Consider the following 22,557-nt stretch of genomic DNA (forward strand, 5'->3'; position numbering starts at 1 on the left):
GTTTACAATGTCAATTTCCATCTGGGTACGTGCATTCCTAAACCACTGGTTAAGGTCTCGTGGCATGATGTCGGGGTAACCATCTCTTAGCACATTCCTGTTATTTTTTTATCTCTGCAATCGGTTCCCTAGCCACTAAAATGAACAATAATGTTCCATCATGAAATGTCTGCTTTTACACTTAACTAAAATATTTTTAAAGTCAGCTATACGCGTTACACTTCATTTATTCTGGCAGCAATTGCAGGGGCTATTTTCCGCAATCATTTTTTCAGATCAGCTTCTGGGTATTTGGTCCATTAAGATAAATTGCTGAAACACCCTCGCATACAAAGTAGTGACACGGCGAGATATAAAACGTCCGTCACTGTAGCTGTGCAGTCGACGTGTCTTCGGTGTGGAGGACTCCAGGGGTTACCAGCGATCCATTTTTAGTTGGCTTGTACTAGAGCACAGTGTATGCAGCCTCGTGGGACTCATACGAAGCTAACAGAGGAATTCCTAACATGAAACGCAGCAGTTCCAAGATAGGAAAACTGAGTGTGACTGCGAGAGCGGTGTGTTAACAACTTCCTGCATCCGAATGACACCGTTGACGTAGTCTTCAAAGCATGATCACGCAGTTAATTAGTTTTAAAAGATATAAAACACTGAAATGTCCGTGCAGATATCAAAGAAACGAACTATTGCGGTGTACCAGTTAGCGAGAAATGATGCACCACAGCAGGGATGTGCCAAATGACGGTGCTTAGAAAGTAAATAGGGGATGCCGATGATTAATATGATACGTACCTTTAAAAGCAGTAATAACGTACACAAAAACAATTTCATTTAATGCTCTTTCTGAGTAACAAAATTCCCGTTTTTTGTTATCTTTCGCTTCCTTAGTCACCTGCAGTTCTAGTTCTGCTATGATTTTGCTTCTTCTTCATCTTCCTCCTCCTCCTCCTCCTCCTCCTCCTCCTCCTCCTCCTCCTCCTCAGTGTGTTTGACCCGCAATGTAACGGGGTCCGTTCTTCTGGCTTTCTGTATCCACTTGCGATCTTGTTCTTGGTCAGGGTGGAGGTCCGCTGTTTTGAGGTCTATGTGGAGGGTCTCTAGCCCGCGTTGCCTCGGTCTTCCCGACAGATCGTTTACCACTGACTTTTAACGAAAACCCGCATTCTGATGTTGTGTCTTGGTCTGGTCGACGTATTTGCCATATCACCGAAGACGACTTTCCCTCATCTTCTGAAAGACAGGTGTCACTCCGTACCGCCGGCATGTACGAGGGTTGGAAGTTTAATAGTGGCAACTATTTATTTACAGCTCGTTCAAAATAGATACGTGATTCAAAGTTTTACTGACCTTCAATGTAGACACCAGCATTGTATATAACCCGTTGCCAGCGATGTGGACGTCTTAGGACACTCTTAGCAGTGTCAGTTGTGTTGACAGTTCCAGCGGCGCGGTCTGTTGCCCGACGAATCTGTAGCAGTTCTAAAGCGAATGCTGTGAAGTGTTTCCTTCAGTTTAGAAATAAAGTTGAACTCACGAGGGCTTAAGTCAGGGCAGTGCTGTAGGTGGTATAGCACTTAGCAGCCCCATCAGTCAAACAAATCAGTAGCAGCTTGCACTGTACGTGCTTGACCATTGTCCTGAAAAGTGATGCTCAGGTCCTGCAGAAAGTGTCATCACTTCTGTCTCTATGCTGTTCACCTTTGGAACACAACCTACGACCAGCTTAGAGATAACAATGTACAGAATAAAATCAATAAATTACAATAAATGTATAAGACTATAAATAAAATTTTAAAGAACAAGACGGGATATAAAATTTTAAGGAACAATTCGGGGAAAGACACAAAATTAAAGCTTTATAAAACATCAGCTGTACCTGTCTTGCTTTATGCTAGTGAAAAAAAGAAAACAAAAGCATACAATCGGCTGAAATCAGGTTTTTAAGATCTGTCAAAGGTTGCTTAAGGAGAGACCTTAGAAGAAATGAGAATACGCGAGTGTAATTAGGTACATTTAACTTAAACGACAAAGTTGGAAAAAATATATGGAGAAATGGAGGCCAAATTTTAAACGTATGGAAGAAAACACAATTCTAGTCATTGAAAACAAGTACAAGCTCTCAGGAGAACGAGAAGATGTTGTTGTTGTTGTCGTCTTCAGTCCTGAGACTGGTTTGATGCAGCTCTCCATGCTACTCTATCCTGTGAAAGCTTCTTCATCTCCCAGTACCTACTGCAACCTACATCCTTCTGAATCTGCTTAGTGTATTCATCTCTTGGTCTCCCCCTACGATTTTTACCCTCCACGCTGCCCTCCAATACTAAATTGGTGATCCCTTGATGCCTCAGAACATGTCCTACCAACCGATCCCTTCTTCTGGTCAAGTTGTGCCACAAACTCCTCTTCTCCCCAATCCTATTCAGTACCTCCTCATTAGTTATGTTGATCTACCCATCTAATCTTCAGCATTCTTCTGTAGCACCACATTTCGAAAGCTTCTATTCTCTTCTTGTCCAAACTATTTACCGTCCATGTTTCACTTCCATACATGGCTACACTCCATACAAATATTTTCAGAAATGACTTCCTGACACTTAAATCTATACTCGATGTTAACAAATTCCTCTTCTTCAGAAACGCTTTCCTTGCCATTGCCAGTCTATATTTTATATCCTCTCTACTTCGACCATCATCAGTTATTTTGCTCCACAAATAGCAAAACTCCTTTACTACTTTCAGTGTCTCATTTCCTAATCTAATTCCCTCAACATCACCCGACTTAATTCGACTACATTCCATTATCCTCGTTTTGCTTTTGTTGATGTTCATCTTATATCCTCCCTTCAAGACACCATCCATTCCGTTCAACTGCTCTTCCAAGTCCTTTGCTGTCTCTGACAGAATTACAATGTCATCGGCAAACCTCAAAGTTTTTATTTCTTCTCCATGGATTTTAATACCTACTCCGAATTTTTCTTTTGTTTCCTTTACTGCTTGCTCAATATACAGATTAAATAACATCGGAGAGAGGCTACAACCCTGTCTTACTCCCTTCCCAACCACTGCTTCCCTTTCATGTCCCTCGACTCTTATAACTGCCATCTGGTTTCTGTACAAATTGTAAATAGCCTTTCGCTCCCTGTATTTTACCCCTGCCACCTTTAGAATTTGAAAGAGAGTATTCCAGTTAACATTGTCAAAAGCTTTCTCTAAGTCTACAAATGCTAGAAACGTAGGTTTGCCTTTCCTTAATCTTTCTTCTAAGATAAGTCGTAAGGTCAGTATTGCCTCACGTGTTCCAGTATTTCTACGGAATCCAAACTGATCTTCCCCGAGGTCGGCTTCTACTAGTTTTTCCATTCGTCTGTAAAGAATTCGCGTTAGTATTTTGCAGCCGTGGCTTATTAAACTGATAGTTCGGTAATTTTCACAATTTTCAACACCTGCTTTCTTTGGGATTGGAATTATTATATTCTTCTTGAAGTCTGTGGGTATTTCGCCTGTTTCATACATCTTGCTCACCAGACGGTAGAGTTTTGTCAGGACTGGCTCTCCCAAGGCCGCCATTAGTTCCAATGGAATGTTGTCTACTCCGGAGGCCTTGTTTCGATTCAGGTCTTTCAGTGCTCTGTCAAACTCTTCACGCAGTATCGTATCTCCCATTTCATCTTCATCTACATCCTCTTCCATTTCCATAATATTGTCCTCAAGTACATCGCCCTTGTATAGACCATCTATATACTCCTTCCACCTTTCTGCTTTCCCTTCTTTGCTTAGAACTGGGTTTCCATCTGAGCTCTTGATATTCATACAAGTGGTTCTCTTATCTCCAAAGGTCTCTTTAATTTTCCTGTAGGCAGTATCTACCTTACCCCTAGTAAGATAAGCCTCTACATCCTTACATTTGTCCTCTAGCCATCCCTGCTCAGCCATTTTGCACTTCCTGTCGATCTCATTTTTGAGACGTTTGTATTCCTTTTTGTCTGCTTCATTTACTGCATTTTTATATTTTATCCTTTCATCAGTTAAATTCAATATTTCTTCTGTTACCCAAGGATTTCTACTAGCCCTTGTCTTTTTACCTATTTGATCCTCTGCTGCCTTCACTACTTCATCCCTCAGAGCTACCCATTCTTCTTCTACTGTATTTCTTTCCACCATTCCTGTCAATTGTTCCCTAATGCTCTCCCTGAAACTCTGTACAACCTCTGGTTCTTTCAGTTTATCCAGGTCCCATCTCCTTAAATTCCCACCATTTTGCAGTTTCTTCAGTTTTAATCTACAGGTCATAACCAATAGATTGTAGTCAGTCCACATCTGCCCCTGGAAATGTCCTACAATTTAAAACCTGGTTCCTAAATCTCTGTCTTACCATTATATAATCTATCTGATACCTTTTAGTATCTCCAGGGTTCTTCCATGTATACAACCTTCTTTCATGATTCTTAAACCAAGTGTTAGCTATGATTAAGTTGTGCTGTGTGCAAAATTCTACCAGGCGGCTTCCTCTTTCATTTCTTACAAGGGAACCTCCCCATCGCACCCCCCTCAGATTTAGTTACAATTTGGCACAGCGGATAGGCCTTGAAAAACTGAATACAGATCAATCGAGAAAACAGGAAGAAGTTGTGTGGAACTATGAAAAAATAAGCAAAATATACAAACTGAGTAGTCCATGGGCAACATAGGCAACATTAAGGATAATTCGGGCTTAGGAGCGCCGTGGTCCCGTGGTTAGCGTGAGCAGCTGCGGAGCGAGAGGTCATTGGTTCAAGTCTACCCTCGAGCGAAAAATTTAGTTACTTCATTTTTGCAAAGTTATGATCTGTCCGTTCGTTCATCGACGTCTCTGTTCACTGTAATAAGTTTAGTGTCTGTGTTTTGCGACCGCACCGCAAAACCGTGCGATTAGACGAAAGGACGTGCCACTCCAATGGGGACCGAAAACATTTGATCCAGGAAAACACGTCTGATAATTTCTATACGACACTGGTGACGGCATGTGCGTCACATGACAGGAATATGTTGTCGATCCACCCAACTTGCACAATTGGCGAATGGGTAAAAAGATTCTTCTACCTTGCCCGATTTAGGTTTTCTTGTGGATGTGATAATCACTCCCAAAAAAGTGATGAAAACATAAGAGTGTGTCACATAAACTGCAACAAATGAATGCAACAGTTTCACAGTTTTCTCTGTGCTCTGTCAAAACATTTTTTTTTTTTCACGTTTTCAAATTTTTCCGTGTGTAGACCGTCAAATCCTACATATGTCCAAGCAAATCTGAACATGTCCTGGAATTTTGGAGAGCGAAGTTGATTATGGGTGAGTGCCTGAACTCTGATAATTGTCTGAAAATAAAAAGTTAAAATTTTGTACTGGAGGGAAGACTTGAACCAAGGACCTCTTGTTCTGCAGCTGCTCACGCTAACCACGGGACCACAGCACTCCTGTGCCTACATCATCCTTGATATTGCTTATGTTGCACATGGACTACTCAGTTTGTATATTTTGCTTATTTTTTCATAGTTCCAAACAACTTCTTCCTGTTTTCTCGATTGATCTGTGTTCAGCTTTTCAAGGCCTATCCACTGTGCCAAATTATAACTAAATCTGAGGGGGGTGCGATGGGGAGGTTCCCTTGTTAGCCCCAATCCATATCCACCTACTACGTTTCCTTCTCTCCCTTTTCCTACACTCGAATTCCAGTCACCCATGACTATTAAATTTTCGTCTCCCTTCACTATCTGAATAATTTCTTTTATTTCATCATACATTTCTTCAATTTCTTCGTCATCTGCAGAGCTAGTTGGCATATAAACTTGTACTACTGTAGTAGGTGTGGGCTTCGTATCTATCTTGGCCACAGTAATGCGTTCACTAAGCTGTTTGTAGTAGCTTACCCGCGTTTCTATTTTCCTATTCATTATTAAACCTACTCCTGCATTACCCCTATTTTACTTTGTGTTTATAACCCTTGTTCCTCCTGCCACCGAACTTCACTAATTCCCACTATATCTAACTTTAACCTATCCATTTCCCTTTTCAAATTTTCTAACCTACCTGCCCGATTAAGGGACCTGACATTACACGCTCCGATCGGTAGAACGCCAGTTTTCTTTCTCCTGATAACGACATCCTCTTGAGTAGTCCCCGCCCGGAGATCCGAATGGGGGACTATTTTACCTCCGGAATATTTTACCCAAGAGGACGCCATCATCATTTAATCATACAGTAAAGCTGCATGCCCTCGGGAAAAATTACGGCCGTAGTTTCCCCTTGCTTTCAGCCGTTCGCAGTACCAGCACAGCAAGGCCGTTTTGGTTATTGTTACAAGGCCAGATCAGTCAATCATCCGGACTGTTGCCCTTGCAACTACTGAAAAGGATGCTCCCCTCTTCAGGAGCCACACGTTTGTCTGGCCTCTCAACAGCTACCCCTCCGTTGTGGTTGTACCTACGGTACGGCTATCTGTATCGCTGAGGCACGCAAGCCTCCCCACCAACGGCAAGGTCCATGGTTCATGGGGGGGAAGATGTAAGACGAGCATATCTCCTAAATCTTAAAGTAAGAAGAAAATGTCCAACTGCAGAAACGAATAGAAGCAAAAAGAAATGAGCGACGAACGTTAACAGGAAGAAAGTCTACTCCAGTGGGTAATCGCCCTTCTTGACGAAAGTAGAATCTCCCGTATCACAGGAAGTGTCTGTTTCGACGCATGGCCACAGGACTTCTTCCCCTCATGTTCATTCCTATAATAATATGGTTCTGTGTAAGACTCGTCCTCAGGTTCGTCGAGACACTGGCTTTGTAAGTTGACTGACCTTTGACGATTTTATAAACTTCATTTGCTTGACCTGTTGTTTGCTGTCGTATTATTTCTTTATCGGACTAGTTGTTCCTGTAGTTCGAGCCAGCGTACTCCCGAGGTACATGTGTTCCTACAATATCTTATATAACTGGATACGTATGTGACACGTGTCCTCTCCATCTGGTACTACCACTTTTCAGTGTCAGTAACTCAATAAACGTACTATGGTAAAAAGAGATTTTGAAATTAAACAGTTTGTGGTTAACACTGGATTTAATACATCACGAGTTTATCAGAACGTCGCTATTTCGGCTTAAGGTCAATTCAGAGTACACGACAATCACACTGTTCACACTGTCAGTTAACGACTGATCAATTTGCTTACATTCGGCCTCCGCAAACAAATACGTCATTCTATATTGCAGCATACTAATCTTTCAATAAATATTTCGCGCCAACGGGGGCAGCATCCCGAATCGTACTTTTCACCACATTTGCGTGACTTTGAGCCTTTTCTGGAGGCGCTGTCCGTATCTCGTGGTCCGGTTATCGGCGTCGCTGCCTTTACACCGTGGGGTTCCCGATTCGATTTCCGGCCGAGTCTGAGATTTTCCTCGCTCGGGACTGGATGTTGGTGTTGTCCTAATAATTTCATCTGAGCAAGTCGCTGAAATACCTTCAAATAGGCTTGCGATGAAATTAATTAATTATATTAATAAAATAGATCAGTTATATTATGCTATTAATGATATCAATTACAATTAAATACCCTGTACTCCTCAATATAGCAGTAGGTGCTGGAAATGATTTCCTCTTCCTTGAAGGCATAGTTCATCATGTTTATATTTATTTGCGAACACCTGCACCAATGTTTCACATGCAATCGAATGCAGATAATCAATCATCACTGTCTTCAGTTCGCTTGCTGTGTTGGGGGTTATTTTGAAGCGCAAATATTTTAGTCGCACCCCTGGGGAAATAGTCGGGTGGAGACAGATCCGGTGAGCGTGGGGCCCCAGATCTTTCGTAATTACTTTGTCTCCAAAGATTTTATCTAAAAGTCGTAGGGACTGGTATGCTGTATAAGCAGTAGCGATGTCTTGTTGAAAAAATGACTGATCTCATTTTCATTCAGCAGGGCAATAAATGGATAAATTATCTAGGAACAATAGACATGGGAAGTGACGGTAGTATCGAGAAAGACAGGCCCTATAATTCGCGCACGCGTTATGGCAATCAACATTCAGGTTTTCTGTGCGTGCAATGGCGTTTGTCTTAGGGCATGTGGATTTTCTGATTACCACACTCGTGAATTTTCGGAATTTTACAGGCACATAGATTGAATCAAGTCTTCATCAGTCAAAAAGGTCGATCTAACACAGCAACTCCATGTCGCTTAACTAAGCGCTGAAACCATTCACAATACGCTACTCGTTTTGCATGGCCCATACAATAAAATCGTTGCACAGCAGTAATTTTATGCGGATAAATCCCCAATTCTTTGGTTACGGTCTTACGGTCGTACGAGAAACTGTAGCCTCTTGCGATAATCTCCTCACAGCTTTTGTAAGACTCCGTACATGATGTCCGAAATGTCATGCACACGCAACACTATTACCCCCCACCCTACCACAGCAGCTCCACAGATTACATAGCGGCTAGACTTGAATGTGCTACCAACCTTACGCGCCCCGCAAGACGAGACTCGCGAGGCTCGCTGCTGCGGAGAGTCTTTGCCGAAGCACGGTATCATAACCGTAATGACGATTCATTAGCGAGACAGGAAAGGACGTAATACACACATCAAAAGAAGTTTTGCATCACCCCGGTTCCCGGAACTTCTGAAAATAGTTGTTAACTTTAGAGATTGTACCACAGACACAGTCCCTTTCACTGTTCAGAAATGTCACTAAACCCGCCCAAAGATGTAAACAACCATGCATGAGCAGCGCCTATTAGACGGAAGGTGTCAGACAGCCGATCAGTTCGTCATTCCACCAGGAAGGAGGTACACGTCTACTGTTGTCTGTAGGTCAACCATGCCTAGACGGTCAAGTACCGCGTTTCGATCGCGTCCGCATTATTACTTTGTGCCAGGAAGGGCTCTCAAGAAGGTAAGTGTTCAGGCGTCTCGGAGTGAACCAAAGCGATGTTGTTCGGGCATGGAGGAGATACAGAGAGACGGGAACTGTCGATGACATGCTTCGCTCAGGCCGCCCAAGGGCTGCTACTGCAGTGGATGCCCGCTGCCTATGGATTATGGCTCGGAGGAACCATGACAGCAACGCCACCATGTTGAATAATGCTTTTCGTGCAATCACAGGCCGGATGGAGTGGCCGTGCGGTTCTAGGCGCTACAGTCTGGAACCGAGCGACCGCTACGGTCGCAGGTTCGAATCCTGCCTCGGGCATGGATGTGTGTGATGTCCTTAGGTTAGTTAGGTTTAATTAGTTCTAAGTTCTAGGCGACTCAATCACTGTGATGGATCAACGCCGAATCGCCGTTGAGAAGTGGGACAATCTGGACCAACAGTGCCTAAATGAACTTTTGGATAGTATGTCACGACGAATATAGCCATGCATCAACGCAAGAGGACGTGCTACTGGGTATTAGATTTATCTGTGTGTGCAGCAGTCTGGACCACCACATCTGAAAGTATCGCTGTATGGTGGTACAATATGCAATGTGTGGTTTTCATGAGCAGTAAAATGGGCGGAAATGATGATTATGTTGATCTCTATTCTAGTTTCCTGTACAGGATCCGGAACTCTCGGAACCGAGATGATGCAAAGCTTTTTTTTTATGTGTGTATGTTAGCGGTAGGCAAAGTACCCATCGCTACACGCGAAATGATGACTTGCGGGGTACCGACTTTACAGAATGGCTACCCGTGAAAGCTGTCACAGTGTATTTGCAGATCAAAGTTAATTTCCCTGCAACTCCGACGTATGTGTTTATTCCCGGAGGCAGTGACAGAATGTGGTGTCGGCAGGTGCCACGCCTTGGTTTGCCCTTGCCTGTCGCTGCGCCTGGCGGTATGTTTTCCGCAAAGCGGCCGAGCGGAAGCCTCCACCGTGGGAGTCGGTCAGCGACGCCGAGTTGAGCTACATGCTGCTGCTGCTGTTTGCTGGTGGTGGTGGTGCCGCCCGTGTTCGTCAGTCAGCTGTATGTAATCGCGCGCGGCGCACGGCAAATACTGCTGTGCGCTGCCGCAGATAACAGCTCGCCCACGGCTAGCTGCGGAAAGCGCGCCTGCGCTGCATCACCAGGGGCACTTGGCGTGTCCTGTAGAGCCGCCGCTTTCTTTGATGCTTAGATATCAGAAGAGCACACTGTGACTGGATTTAGCTGTCTCTATATGTGGAGCATTGCTTTGCAAGCTGTAACATACAGGCCCGGGTGAAAATTATTAAAACCGACGAACTCTGGGATGTTGCTCGGGTCATCAATAGAAATATTTTTCTCTGCTGTCACATTTTCCTCGGAGTATTTTCTAACATGTAGAAAGAGTTTTCTACGGGTGAAAATCGATTAAACCAACAACCTCTGAAAGTACTTTTCCTAATATGTTTTCCTGTGTGGCACTATTTTGTGAGGACATCGAATCTTATTTACGCAATATCTACCGTAAATAACACAATACAAGTACTTCAATTACAGTGAAGGTTCAAAAATGCCTCCATTGACTTCAAATGAAGCTTACACTTGCAGCATATGTTCTAACACCGACGAAGAGTGCAGGATTGTACTTAATTTCTCCTGCTGTTGCTACTATTTTGGCAGCTAGATCCTCTTATGGTTCAACAGCGGTTTTGTTGCGCATCTCAACCCACGCCGAAAATGTTTAGAGTAGACCACGGTACAGGACCACTTTTCTGGCAACTATCTGTTCGAGTATAGACGCACAGGTCTACCGAAATGTGACGGCGCACCATCTTGTAGCGAGTCGCACGTCCTCCAGCAATTATAGTAATGTTCTGGCTAGGAAATTGTAATGGCTGCCATTTAATGGCCTAGATAGGAGATATCGCGCAATTATAAAGTCACCCAAAACACTTGCCACATATTCACACCGAACGTTACTTGATGAGCGCCTGTAAAATTGGTAGACGGATAAAAAAACTGAATCTAAACACGTGAATTGTGGACGTAGAAGACCCCGTCGCTATGTAGTAAGCACCAACCGCATCTATGTACTCACTCTACCTGCATCGCTCCATTAGGAAACAAGTACTTCGCTAGGTCAAGACCTACAACTAAATGTGAACGTGAAAAAGCTACTGCAACTGAAGACTAAAATATGCCTTCTACCGGTGCAATACGAACCGTTAGAACAACAAATCAGTCATTACAACTGAGGAGTCAAAACATCCTCTACCGAATTAAATAATGGTCACAGGATATTGTGACGTTAGAGAAAAAAATACTTGTTTTGGTGTCCCGTGCAACCTCCCAGACTTCGCCAGTTTAAATAATTCCCACCCTGTGTGTTTTGGACACTCTCTCTCTCTCTCTCTCTCTCTCTCTCTCTCTCTCTCTCTCTGAAAACTTCCAAACTTTTTATTAGTGAAATATACTTCGCGGAATCAAAAACAGAATACCTGAAATAGAAAAGGAAAAAGATGAACGCAGACATTCGTGGGGTTAAGAATGTCAAAGAGGTACGCTGTCAGTTATTTTTTAAAGGTAGGCTATTATCCTTCCAAAAATGAGCAGTTAAATTAAAAAGATTTAGGGTTCTTGTTATTATCTACATAGAAATCAAATTCAAATTCTGAAAGACTGAAACCTAGCCGACAGACCCTTGGTCCTGTCGATACAAATTTGTTCGTTAATATTTATAGCCACGCCTAAATGTTACCCCGCAAGACAATGTGGACACGGTGGATGGTAATGTTTGCTGTGCTGGATGTAGCTACTTGCCTGTTTTGAGTTTCCTTTCGCTAAAAAGAAAGTATAATCAGCACTCGTCAACGTAATATGGCACTAGAATATCAGTGTTTAATGATAGCCGGCCAGAGTTGCCGTGCGGTTCTAGGCGCTACAGTCTGGAACCGGGCGACCGCTGCGGACGCAGGTTCGAATCCTGCCTCGGGCATGGATGTGTGTGATGTCCTTAGGTTAGTTAGGTTTAATTAGTTCTAAGTTCTAGGCGACTGATGACCTCAGATGTCAAGTCCCATAGTGATTAGAGCAATTTGAACCATTTTGTTAAGTGATAATTGGTGATTTATAATACGTTCCAGAAAAAAAATCCTGAGGTTCGTGATAAATATACATTTTCATCTTTATATGTCACATGAACACGAAACAGTCTTGAAACTGTAGAGTTTTAGAAATACAGTCCCATGTAAGTCGAAGGGTATTCATTACTAGCATACTTCGCGAATCAAAGATACACACAAAAAATATATGTTTAATTCTTTGCGACAATATCGTTTAAGGATACCATTATTGCAAAAAAGAAAAAATCTTTACAAATTTAGTCACTCAGAATTAGGTGATAGTAAAAGCTACTGTGCACCGTCTAGTATGTTTGATAAGCTACTAAAAACGTTCACTACTACTGTTCCAGCTTTGTAATTGAATGTGTTCTGCCCATGTTTGCTGTTATAAATGAAAATGAAATTCAAAACAGGTAACAGTATACGCCCCAGAAACAAGAATGTAATTTAATCCACTGATACACTTGAAGATAAGGGTAATGCTCCCTAAACGCGTCGTGGAAGAAAATAGAAAGAGACTGCCACATCTAATTGCTTGTCTAATTGAACGACATAACATTAATTTTCCCTCGTTCAGTTCGTGAGTTTAAGAGGACAGCAAATCAATAATACTTTTACGAAGTGCGCCCACCCACACAATGAACAGTGGCTTCCGGAGTGCCCATGTAGACAAGGAAGAACAAGAAAATGAAGGCGAAGACAGTCTCGGAAATTACGTGCACATTCAGACCAATCAGTCTCGATCATTCAGATCATTGCAACAGCAGATCGTAGAAGGCCATTCGTGATTTAGACGTCAAGCTGCGATTGAAAGAGTGCTGTTTTATTTTCAGGTTTTGCCATATCTAGTTAACGAGCTGTCAAACGCGACCGTTGTCAGAAGTAACGAGATCGTGTTTACGTGTTCCTAAGAACTTCCCGATTGCGGGATAGGGATTAAGCTGCAGAACGCGCGTCAGCGTACCTGGTCTCGAGACTGCGACTGCGGGGTGGGGTGAGGCGTCATGGGGTTGTGTACAGTTTCTCGTCTGGCAGCAGCCGGTTCCGTTTCCTGTGGCGCTGGCTCGCAGGAACGAGCGCGCACGCCCGTTCCCACGGCTCCGCCTCGCCTCTGCTCACACTACACACCACCACTTGCCCTTTTCTTCAGCTGCTCACTCCCCTACTCGAGTCGCGTTGCACATTTAAAAATCTCTCCCACTTTGCCGGTACACCGGGGACTGCAACTCAGCTGGTCGTTATCGCGCACAGTAACCCTACCCGTGAACGCCGTTATGCATTTATACTTGCACACCTTGTTTTAACCATTGTCATCAGAGTGTCCGCGTTTTTCTGAAATTAGTAACGTCCACTGTCCGTTAAATTCACTGTGTGAACTTGCAGCTTGTACTCACCTTGTTGATCTGTTATTTAGCCCTGGCTAAGGCGCTTTTTTTCGGAGTTTTCTCACCATTTCACTCACAGTCTGCGGTGTCCTCTGATTCGCTCCAGCAAATGTCTACTAATCTCCCTGTCCGAACTCTCCCGAGCTTGCCCGATAGGCAGAAAAGCCGAGGGCTTGTAACATCTCGTATGGTTTGCCCTTCCATCGTGGGTGTAATTATGTTCGTAAATTTTTAATAAAATGTCAAAGTAGTAATTCAGTGACTAACCACGATGTGAGAGAACGGGGTAACGCTCGTTTCACACTTCTTTCCGCAAAAGTGACGTCATTTTGACGTCATGCACAATATCGACGTTCGCATGATCGGCTAACGATTTTGTGACACGGCAGAATATGCGTGTTATTGCTTCTTGATTCATTGTGCAGCAATTTAAGCTGTCCTCTAAATATTCAGGCCTAACCACACTCTCGGAAGTCGCCACATATTGGGATATAAAATGGCTAAATATTCGTGAGAAGAAAGAATACGAATGTACACTCACGATCAGAAAAAAGAGACCACCTTGAACGACTAGAGATGGGGCGTTCATATTCACAAGACATGTACATTAGTATGTTCTGCAGAAATGATTAGCATCTGAACCATGCCGGCCCGCGAGTTCAGAGTCAACATCGATATCAAAAATGACTCTGAGCACTATGGGACTTAACTTCTAAGGTCATCAGTCCCCTAGATCTTAGAACTACTTAAACCGAACTAACCTACGGACATAACACACATCCATGCCCGAGGCAGGATTCGATCCTGCGACCGTAGCTGTCGCGTGGTTCCAGACTGTAGCGCCTAGAACCGCAGGGCCATCCGGGCCGGCAACAACATCGATATCGCGGCGGAACACAAACTACCGGTAAAATGTGCCTACGGCTCTCGTTGTCACTATAAACGGAAGGTAATGTATCAGTGTGACTGGAACAGACGTGCAGGATGCCTTGCTGGCGTATGCTCGAACTCTACCGTCAAATCAAAGTTTGAAAGACCGCGCATTATTGGCATGAGAGGATGCCCTGCATCCATCCGGGAAATTCCTGCTCATACGGAACGAAGTGTTGCGGCAAAATCAACGTGTGCAACGTGTGTATTCGGAATGGTTCACGGAAGACGTAGAAATCGACGAAATCCTTCTCTGGCTCTGGTGCAACAGTGTAACACATCGTACACTATCGGGGGTGACAATACGTCGCCGTTTATTGCGGCATGGGTTACGTGCGCGTCATCCAATTCTCCGCCTACCTTTCATAAACATGCTAGACAGCAATGGTATATGGAACGACGTCACTGGGGACAGAGTTGGCATTAGATATGGTTTTGGACGAATCGAGGTTCTTTCTGTTTGAAAATCATGGCCGCACTTTGATTTGCCGCAGACAGGGGGAGCAGCTTCACAGTGACTGCATTTGCGCAAGACCTACAGCGTCAACTCAAGGCATTGTGGTGTGGGGTGCTATTGGTTACAGTCACAAATCACAGTTCGTGTGTGTCCAGAGCGCTGTGACCAGTGTGTCCTAGGTGAATAACATCCTGCGACCCGTAGCCATATCGTTTCTGCACAACACCCCAGACCCCATTTTTTAGCAAGACAATGCACGACCACATGTTGCTGGACGAACACGTTTCTTGTTGGTGTCAGAATGTCAGCCTTTTGCACTGGTACGCCAGAGAACCAGTCTTGTCGCCAATCAGAAATGTGAAGGACATTGTGAGACGACGTGAAAAAAATACTATGCTTCAGGATGCAAACCATGACGTTATCCATTAAGCTAGCACTTATTCATGTGCTGTTTGTCTCCTGTCTTGGATATCTTCTTCCCTCTTGATGGCTTATATCGTTGCTGCGTTTTTAAGTGACATTTAATGATAATGGTGTGTTTGATACAAATTTTCATAGCTCCGTAACCCTGAAACGGCTTATTTCAAATTGTAAAACAACCGTGTTTCGTGCATAATTTTTAAATTATTGACGCTAATAACTCACTCCTGAGAGAGCACTCTCGTATGAAGGCACTAACCGTCAATAAATCATTTTGTAACATTTTGTTATAGCAATAATTATAACAAATCATTCCAAGAATGACGTGTTGTAAATCTCCAGTAGGCACGCATATTCCTTTTATCGATACATGTTTCTGTAAAGCTGCAGCATCAACAGTGGATTGCTAAATTTGGGGTTTCACATCGAACATAATCTGGGCAATTAAAAAAACAAAGTTTCACAGTCATTAAACTCGAGCTACAACTAAAAAATGTTCATATATTTACATATGTAGGCAACTATGCCAACGGCGCAGTTTAAATTGTTGATGAGTGTGGAACGTTGTCGGATTCGTGTCTACCACATCAGCGTTTATTTATATTTAAATGACATATGTACATATTACGAGTAAGCACTTAAAAATGGAGCCGGCCGAGGTGGCCAAGCGGTTCTAGGCGCTACAGTGTGGAACCGAGCGACCGCTACGGTCGCAGGTTCGAATCCTGCCTCGGGCATGGATGTGTGTGATGTCCTTAGGTTAGTTAGGTTTAAGTAGTTCTAAGTTCTAGGGGACTGATGACCTCAGAAGTTAGGTCCCATAGTGCTCAGAGCCATTTGAACCATTAAAAATGGAACATTGCTGAAACCAGCTGCTTATTATATGAAATAAATTGCTAAGATCGTTGTGGTGTCACCGCCAGACACCACACTTGCTAGGTGGTAGCCTTTAAATCGGCCGCGGTCCGTTAGTATACGTCGGACCCGCGTGTCGCCACTATCAGTGATTGCAGACCGAGCGCCGCCACACGGCAGGTCTAGAGAGACTTCCTAGCACTCGCCCCAGTTGTACAACCGACTTTGCTAGCGATGGTTCACTGTAAATATACTCTCATTTGCCGAGACAATAGTTCAACATAGCCTTCAGCTACCTCATTTGCTACGACCTAGCAAGGCGCCATTATCAGTTACTATTGATATTGATTCATGTACCGTCAAGACCGACGTTCTTCATTAATGGATTAAAGTTAAGTATTCCACCAGCTACGTCCTTTTTTCTAAATTCTAATTTCCTTGTCCTGTTCCAGACCTCACGCCAGCCTGCGTTAGCTAAAACGCGTGCCTTTCGACCTCCTCTGGTAACACGGTGTTGGCTCTCCTGCCAACCAAAACAATCGCAATACGTGCAAGATGGAAAACTGAATTGTCTACCAAAAAGTGTCATTTATGCTTAGACGAAAATAGGTTTTCGGTTCTTCACTCTTTCAAAAACACGACCTCACATCTGATCTCCTTGTGACGTTACTAAAACTAATCTGACTTGCGGCAGCAAACGCAACAGAGAAAATATTTCTGTTTAGTATACGCGAACACAAGGTGTGAATGTCCGTTAGAGCTGTCTTTCGTCATAGAGCGCCCTTGCGTTTTGTCTTTGCCGCCTACAACCTTAACGGAAGTAGTCGTTCAGAGAGCCGGTAACTCTTCCAAATTTTTCAGCTAACTTCCACAGTACGAAGTACGGTGACAGTTAATAATCTCGAAAAATGGCAAGGAATTCTGGAAATTATAAAATATTTAACACAGTGTACGCATTTTCTGCCGTGACGTCCCGCTCACATGGGTGAGCCTCTGGTGTCACTGCCGGCAGGTAAAGGCGGCGCACATCTCTTGCAGACCGACTTACCTGCTGACAACAACAAATCCGACACGGTTCGTGAGGCTACAGGTACTCACGGCGAACGACAAGTAGTTCAGTAACGGAACTAACAAAGAAAGTAGCGAACAGACTGACTTCGAGAATGTAGGCGGAAAAGACTAAAAAAAACAGAGTTCGTCTTATTTAACTGGTGGCTCTCAAAGCACGTACAACGTCAAACACCAATAATGGTGAGCGCCCACTACAATCTCATACTGCGTCAATTTCACATTGTCAGATTTTTTAGATTTTCTTCAGCTGTAGTTTTTAAATCAGTTGCACGGCACTTGTATTTCTCAAATTTTCGGAAATGCTTTTCAAAGGCTGTATTTCTATGAATTGCAGTTTCTTGAAAATTATACCAGAACGATGCACTTTGCTTAGCGCTGATGCAAACAATTTATTATTTATTTATTTACATAGTTTACGCTCACACTGGAGCACTAAAATCAAACATTGTACAACATCGTCTACAGTGAGTAAGTTCAGATCTTAGCAGTCAACAATTTTTTCATTTCCCAAAACTTCTTTTCGGAGTGATCTGGTGGTTTGTTCTTCTGCAGATATGACGTACTTCTTCTGTAGTGTTGTTTTGAATGTCAAGTCTATGTATTTGTTCTTCAGAAGCAGCTTCTTTTCTGTATGTTCAAGGTGATGTTTGGTAATGTTCAGTTCTTATAGCTCCATTTGTACGTCTTTCAGTTGTTTTTTGTGTTATTGTTCCCAAAGTCGTCAAAAAGTTTCAGGAGTCTAGTATTCGGTAAGCGAGAAATGTGGGCAAAAAGTGCAACCCTTCTTTTTCGCGTCGTGTCACCAATGGTTTCACTTTCTTGATAAATCACCAAATTAGCCAAAAGTCTTCAATGACCACTAGGTGTTTTTTTGTTGATAATCGTTCGGAGAATATTTCTGTCAACCTTTTGCAATTCATCAGTTGTCGCTTGAGTGTTAAGTATTAAATATTTTTTTCAGTTACAAACATTGCTTCCGACTTACAGACGGAGGAATAATGCCGAAGTTCGGGATTTATTGAAAGAGTTTTTTTTTTGTGTGTAAGTTCGCCACGTAGTTCTCTGTGCTCGTTGTAGCAGTAATGTTCTACTAACTCTTGATGCTCTTTTCCTTGGCAATCCAAATAAATTGTCTCGCCAAGATTTAATATCTTGACACCTAAGTTTTTGAGCATTTTGGATTATAATATGGGGTGTGTCAACTGGGAAGGTGGGCATAATTTCTGTTTTCTCTAAAGAAATTTGCAACACAACATTTGCTGCTAATCGTTTTAGTTCTTGTATCTGAAACTTGAAGAAATAAAAACTTTGAGGTTCGCCGATGACATTGTAATTCTGTCAGACAGCAAAGGACTTGGAAGAGCAGTTCAATGGAATGGACAGTGTCTTGAAAGGAGGATATAAGATGAACGTCAACAAAAGCAAAACAAGGATAATGGAATGTAGTCTAATTAAGTCGGGTGATACTGAGGGAATTAGATTAGGAAATGAGACACTTAAAGTAGTAAAGGAGTTTTGCTATTTGGGGAGCAAAATAACTTATGATGGTCGAAGTAGAGAGAATATAAAATGTAGACTGGCAATGGCAGGAAAAGCGTTTCTGAAGAAGAGAAATTTGTTAACATCGAATATAGATTTAAGTGTCAGGAAGTCATTTCTGAAAGTATTTGTATGGTGTGTAGCCATGTATGGAAGTGAAACATGGACGATAAATAGTTTAGACAAGAAGAGAATAGAAGCTTTCGAAATGTGGTGCTACAGAAGAATGCTGAAGATTAGATGGGTAGATCACATAACTAATGAGGAGGTACTGAATAGGATTGGGGAGAAGAGGAGTTTGTGGCACAACTTGACCAGAAGAAGGGATCGGTTGGTAGGACATGTTCTGAGGCATCAAGGGATCACCAATTTAGTATTGGAGGGCAGCGTGGAGGGTAAAAATCGTAGGGGGAGACCAAGAGATGAATACACTAAGCAGATTCAGAAGGATGTAGGTTGCAGTAGGTACTGGGAGATGAAGAAGCTTTCACAGGATAGAGTAGCATGGAGAGCTGCATCAAACCAGTCTCAGGATTGAAGACCACAACAACATCTGAAACTTTGCTTCATCGTTACTGTTTGCTAACAATGCCAAATTGTCTGTAAAATCTTCCTTCCAATCTTAACAAATGGGGTCATGTTCGATTCACGCATGATTTTCTCCAGGACATAATTAAACAGTAGTGGAGACAATCTGTCACCTTGTCGAAAGCTAGTTCGTATCTCAAAAGCTTAAGAGAATCCATTTCTAAACCTTACTATGGATTTAGTATTTCGAAGGGTGACCGCAATGAGGGTGACAAGTTTCTAATGTAAACCAAATTCTATAGCAACAGACAGTAGAGATGCACGATGGATACTATCATAGACTTCTTTAAAAACCAGCAAAGGTGATCGCTAGCTTCTTTTTTTTCTGCCTCTTGGTGTTTCAGTTATCCTTTTAAGATTATTATCATTATTATTATTAGCATTTTTAGTGTTAAAGTTCTCACTATTAAAATTTTTTCATCAGTGGCACGTTAAAATTGAGCGTGGTAGCAATTGATGTTTTGGGGCGGACAGAAACAGAGTAACAAACTGTGGCCCTGCCCAGAACTGCACTCTGGATCCTCAGCTGCCTCTGTTTACGCCAGTCGGTCCCCGACTAGCTCGTCGCCTCCTGTGGCAGTACCAGAGATACCGGACAGAACGTACTAGTCAAAAGCTCGAACTTCATCGTTAATCAATCACATCCGCTGACCGGCTCCATTACTATAACTTTGGCGAATTAGTTCTACGTTACCGCAATTTCCGCCCTCTATTTACAATGTTCTAGTGTTCTCTAAATGTAGCCATGACGTTCCCCTTAAATTAACACACTCTACTTAATTAAATCCATCCGTATTTTGTAGTATGCGCGCTCTGCTCTGCTCTGCTCTGCTGTGTGTGTGTGTGTGTGTGTGTGTGTGTGTGTGTGTGTGTGTGTGTGTGTGTGTGTCTTCATCGCTGAAGACTCCTATCACACATGTCGTCACGTCTTACGTGGAATGCATTTGACAACTATGATAAGATCGCCCACGCCAGTGTCTTTCTCGGCAACGGCGAGTGTTTATTTTTACTGGAAACCATTATTACTTGTTTTTCTTCAGTATCAATTGGCGATATGTCATACTATAAATGAATATCATGGAGTCACGTTTTTTTTTTCTAAGTAAAACGTTGCCAATTGGTTGCCTGTGATTTCTTTTGACATGATACGTTCTCACTCCAAGGTATGCATGTTTTAAATTAATAACTCACGAAAAAATCCATATCTACTTTCTGTGATCTTAATTGCTTAAGGTCTTACATTACCCCTGTTCGAGAGAGGGATCGAAATCAATGCGTGTCATCTGACACAAGAACGCGCGATTGGTTCACCAGATAGATGCGCCACAGCAAATGAACGCGTAAACACGTTTGAGGCATAGTGGTCTTGTGTTATTTAGAAATACCAACTACATTGTGTTATATGAAAATTTCTAAGATGTACCAATATAAGGCCAGTACTGTCGTTAGTCGCCTAAAATTACAGAAAAGAAAATTGCAGTGTAGTCTGCACAGCAACTAAGAGCTTATTTTAAAAGAAGGCACGTTAAACAGCCTATGGCCGTGCTGCCAAATTTGCGTCATCGACTTCAATTAAAGTGACACCGGCACGTGAAACCTGCGAGCTTTTTTAAAGTAAGTAAATACATGAATACCGTCAACTAGACGCAAAACCGAAGAAACGAATTGTTCCTCCCAGATGCTAATCGCAGAACTACGTTAATTGACAACGAATTTATTAAACCATGATTCATCGCGTACTAATTACTCTCATACAAACACTTCACGCAAGTGACAGGAAATTAGTCTATAAGTCGTAAAATGGTTTTCATTTAATTCATCAAATCCCTACTTTGCCTCACCCAGAACCCTGCGTTTTTCTTTGTTCTGTCGATCCTCGTTACATTTTTTGTCCGCGTTCTACCCGAACAGCCGTAACCTAGCAGAGTAGCAAATTAAGGTGTGAACAGGTAATCCGCCTTGCTGATGTACACGCTCCTGGCGAGTGAAATTTTTACGCGTGGAGACAATTCACAACAAATAAATCCAGCCCGCACCCCACTCCAATGTAACTCAAGTATTGTCACACCTAAGTTCACTGTTAACAGGTCAAGAATTTAATGTTAGACATTTGCAGGGCACTTTTTACTATCGACTTCCATGCCAGTATATTCATCACATCAAAAAGGTTGTCTGTTACGCTAGACGAGGTTCCTGCTTCAGAAATTAATTTCCTTCCGACCTCTTCAGTACATATGCTTCAAATTAAAAGTCCCTGCTTCGTACAGATCGTACTGTAACATTTTCATTCTTGTTTGAGAAGACTTATTGCTCGCTTACCTCATAATTTAGAATTTCGGTGTCTTATTACAGACAATCCACGCGAAGGTCAAGACTTTTTGAACTTAAAAATTTTCTCTCGATTGTCAAAAATAAAGAGCTGTCACGAGACTCGTTTAGTTGTTGTGTAATCGCCAACAAAAGCTCTTTCCTGTTTGTGCTCCCTGTGCAGAATTACTTTGTTTCCTCTTTCTCGATCAGTTTCGTTTGACTTGAATACATCTGCGATTCCGGCTGGGGAATGCGAGTCGCCGGCCGCGGTGGTCTAGCGGTTCTGGCGCTGCAGTCCGGAACCGCGGGACTGCTACGGTCGCAGGTTCGAATCCTGCCTCGGGCATGGGCGTGTGTGATGTCCTTAGGTTAGTTAGGTTTAAGTAGTTCTAAGTTCTAGGGGACTTATGACCTAAGATGTTGAGTCCCATAGTGCTCAGAGCCATTTGAATGCGAGTCCTGTTTCGATCTCTTCGTAGTCTTGTGCACTATAAAGACGTGAGTCACAAAACGCGCAACTTCTGATTGCTCCCTTTTTGCCTCGCTGCATTCACCTCATTTGCATTCACTTTTAGTGTGGTAGTTGCTGAAGTGAATGTGTCTGAAATGTTACTACTTCTTTAAGTTTGAGGGTGCTCACGGCTCCCTCCACTTCATCATACAAAAATTCCATTAGCTTCGTTACGTCGCTTTTAGCGATCTTTTGTCTTCTAGCGTAAATAATACGGCGTCGAACTATATTTCAGGTGACACAACCAAAATTTTTGGTACTAACATGTAGCCATTACATTCGATATACGTAACGTTCAAAATTTCTATTGACACTTGTGGCATCGGTTTCATAACTTCAAGAGAATTGGGATGAGCCTGAATTAGACGGTTTTTGTCTCTGTAGCGAGAAACCAAGATTCGTTTAGTTTTCTTATTAGAATTAGCTGTGATGGGAATACCTTCAACCAGATTCT

The 22,557-nt window shown here is 42.7% G+C and overlaps 2 protein-coding genes across 2 annotated transcripts in view; both read left to right on the forward strand.

Annotated features, from left to right (window-relative positions):
* Nucleotides 1-22,557, forward strand: part of LOC126260510 (zinc finger protein GLI4) — a 271,568-nt gene that overhangs the window by 173,858 nt on the left and 75,153 nt on the right. The gene's annotated exons all lie outside the window — the stretch shown is intronic.
* Nucleotides 1-22,557, forward strand: part of LOC126260509 (uncharacterized) — a 93,889-nt gene that overhangs the window by 45,638 nt on the left and 25,694 nt on the right. Inside the window, exon 3 of the mRNA XM_049957840.1 lies at nt 9,805-9,970. Within this exon, the coding sequence (XP_049813797.1) occupies nt 9,805-9,970 (166 nt within the window). The remainder of the gene's footprint in view (nt 1-9,804; nt 9,971-22,557) is intronic.

The sequence above is a fragment of the Schistocerca nitens genome, chromosome 5, assembly GCF_023898315.1.
Source record: "Schistocerca nitens isolate TAMUIC-IGC-003100 chromosome 5, iqSchNite1.1, whole genome shotgun sequence".
Taxonomy (NCBI): Eukaryota; Metazoa; Arthropoda; class Insecta; order Orthoptera; family Acrididae; genus Schistocerca; species Schistocerca nitens.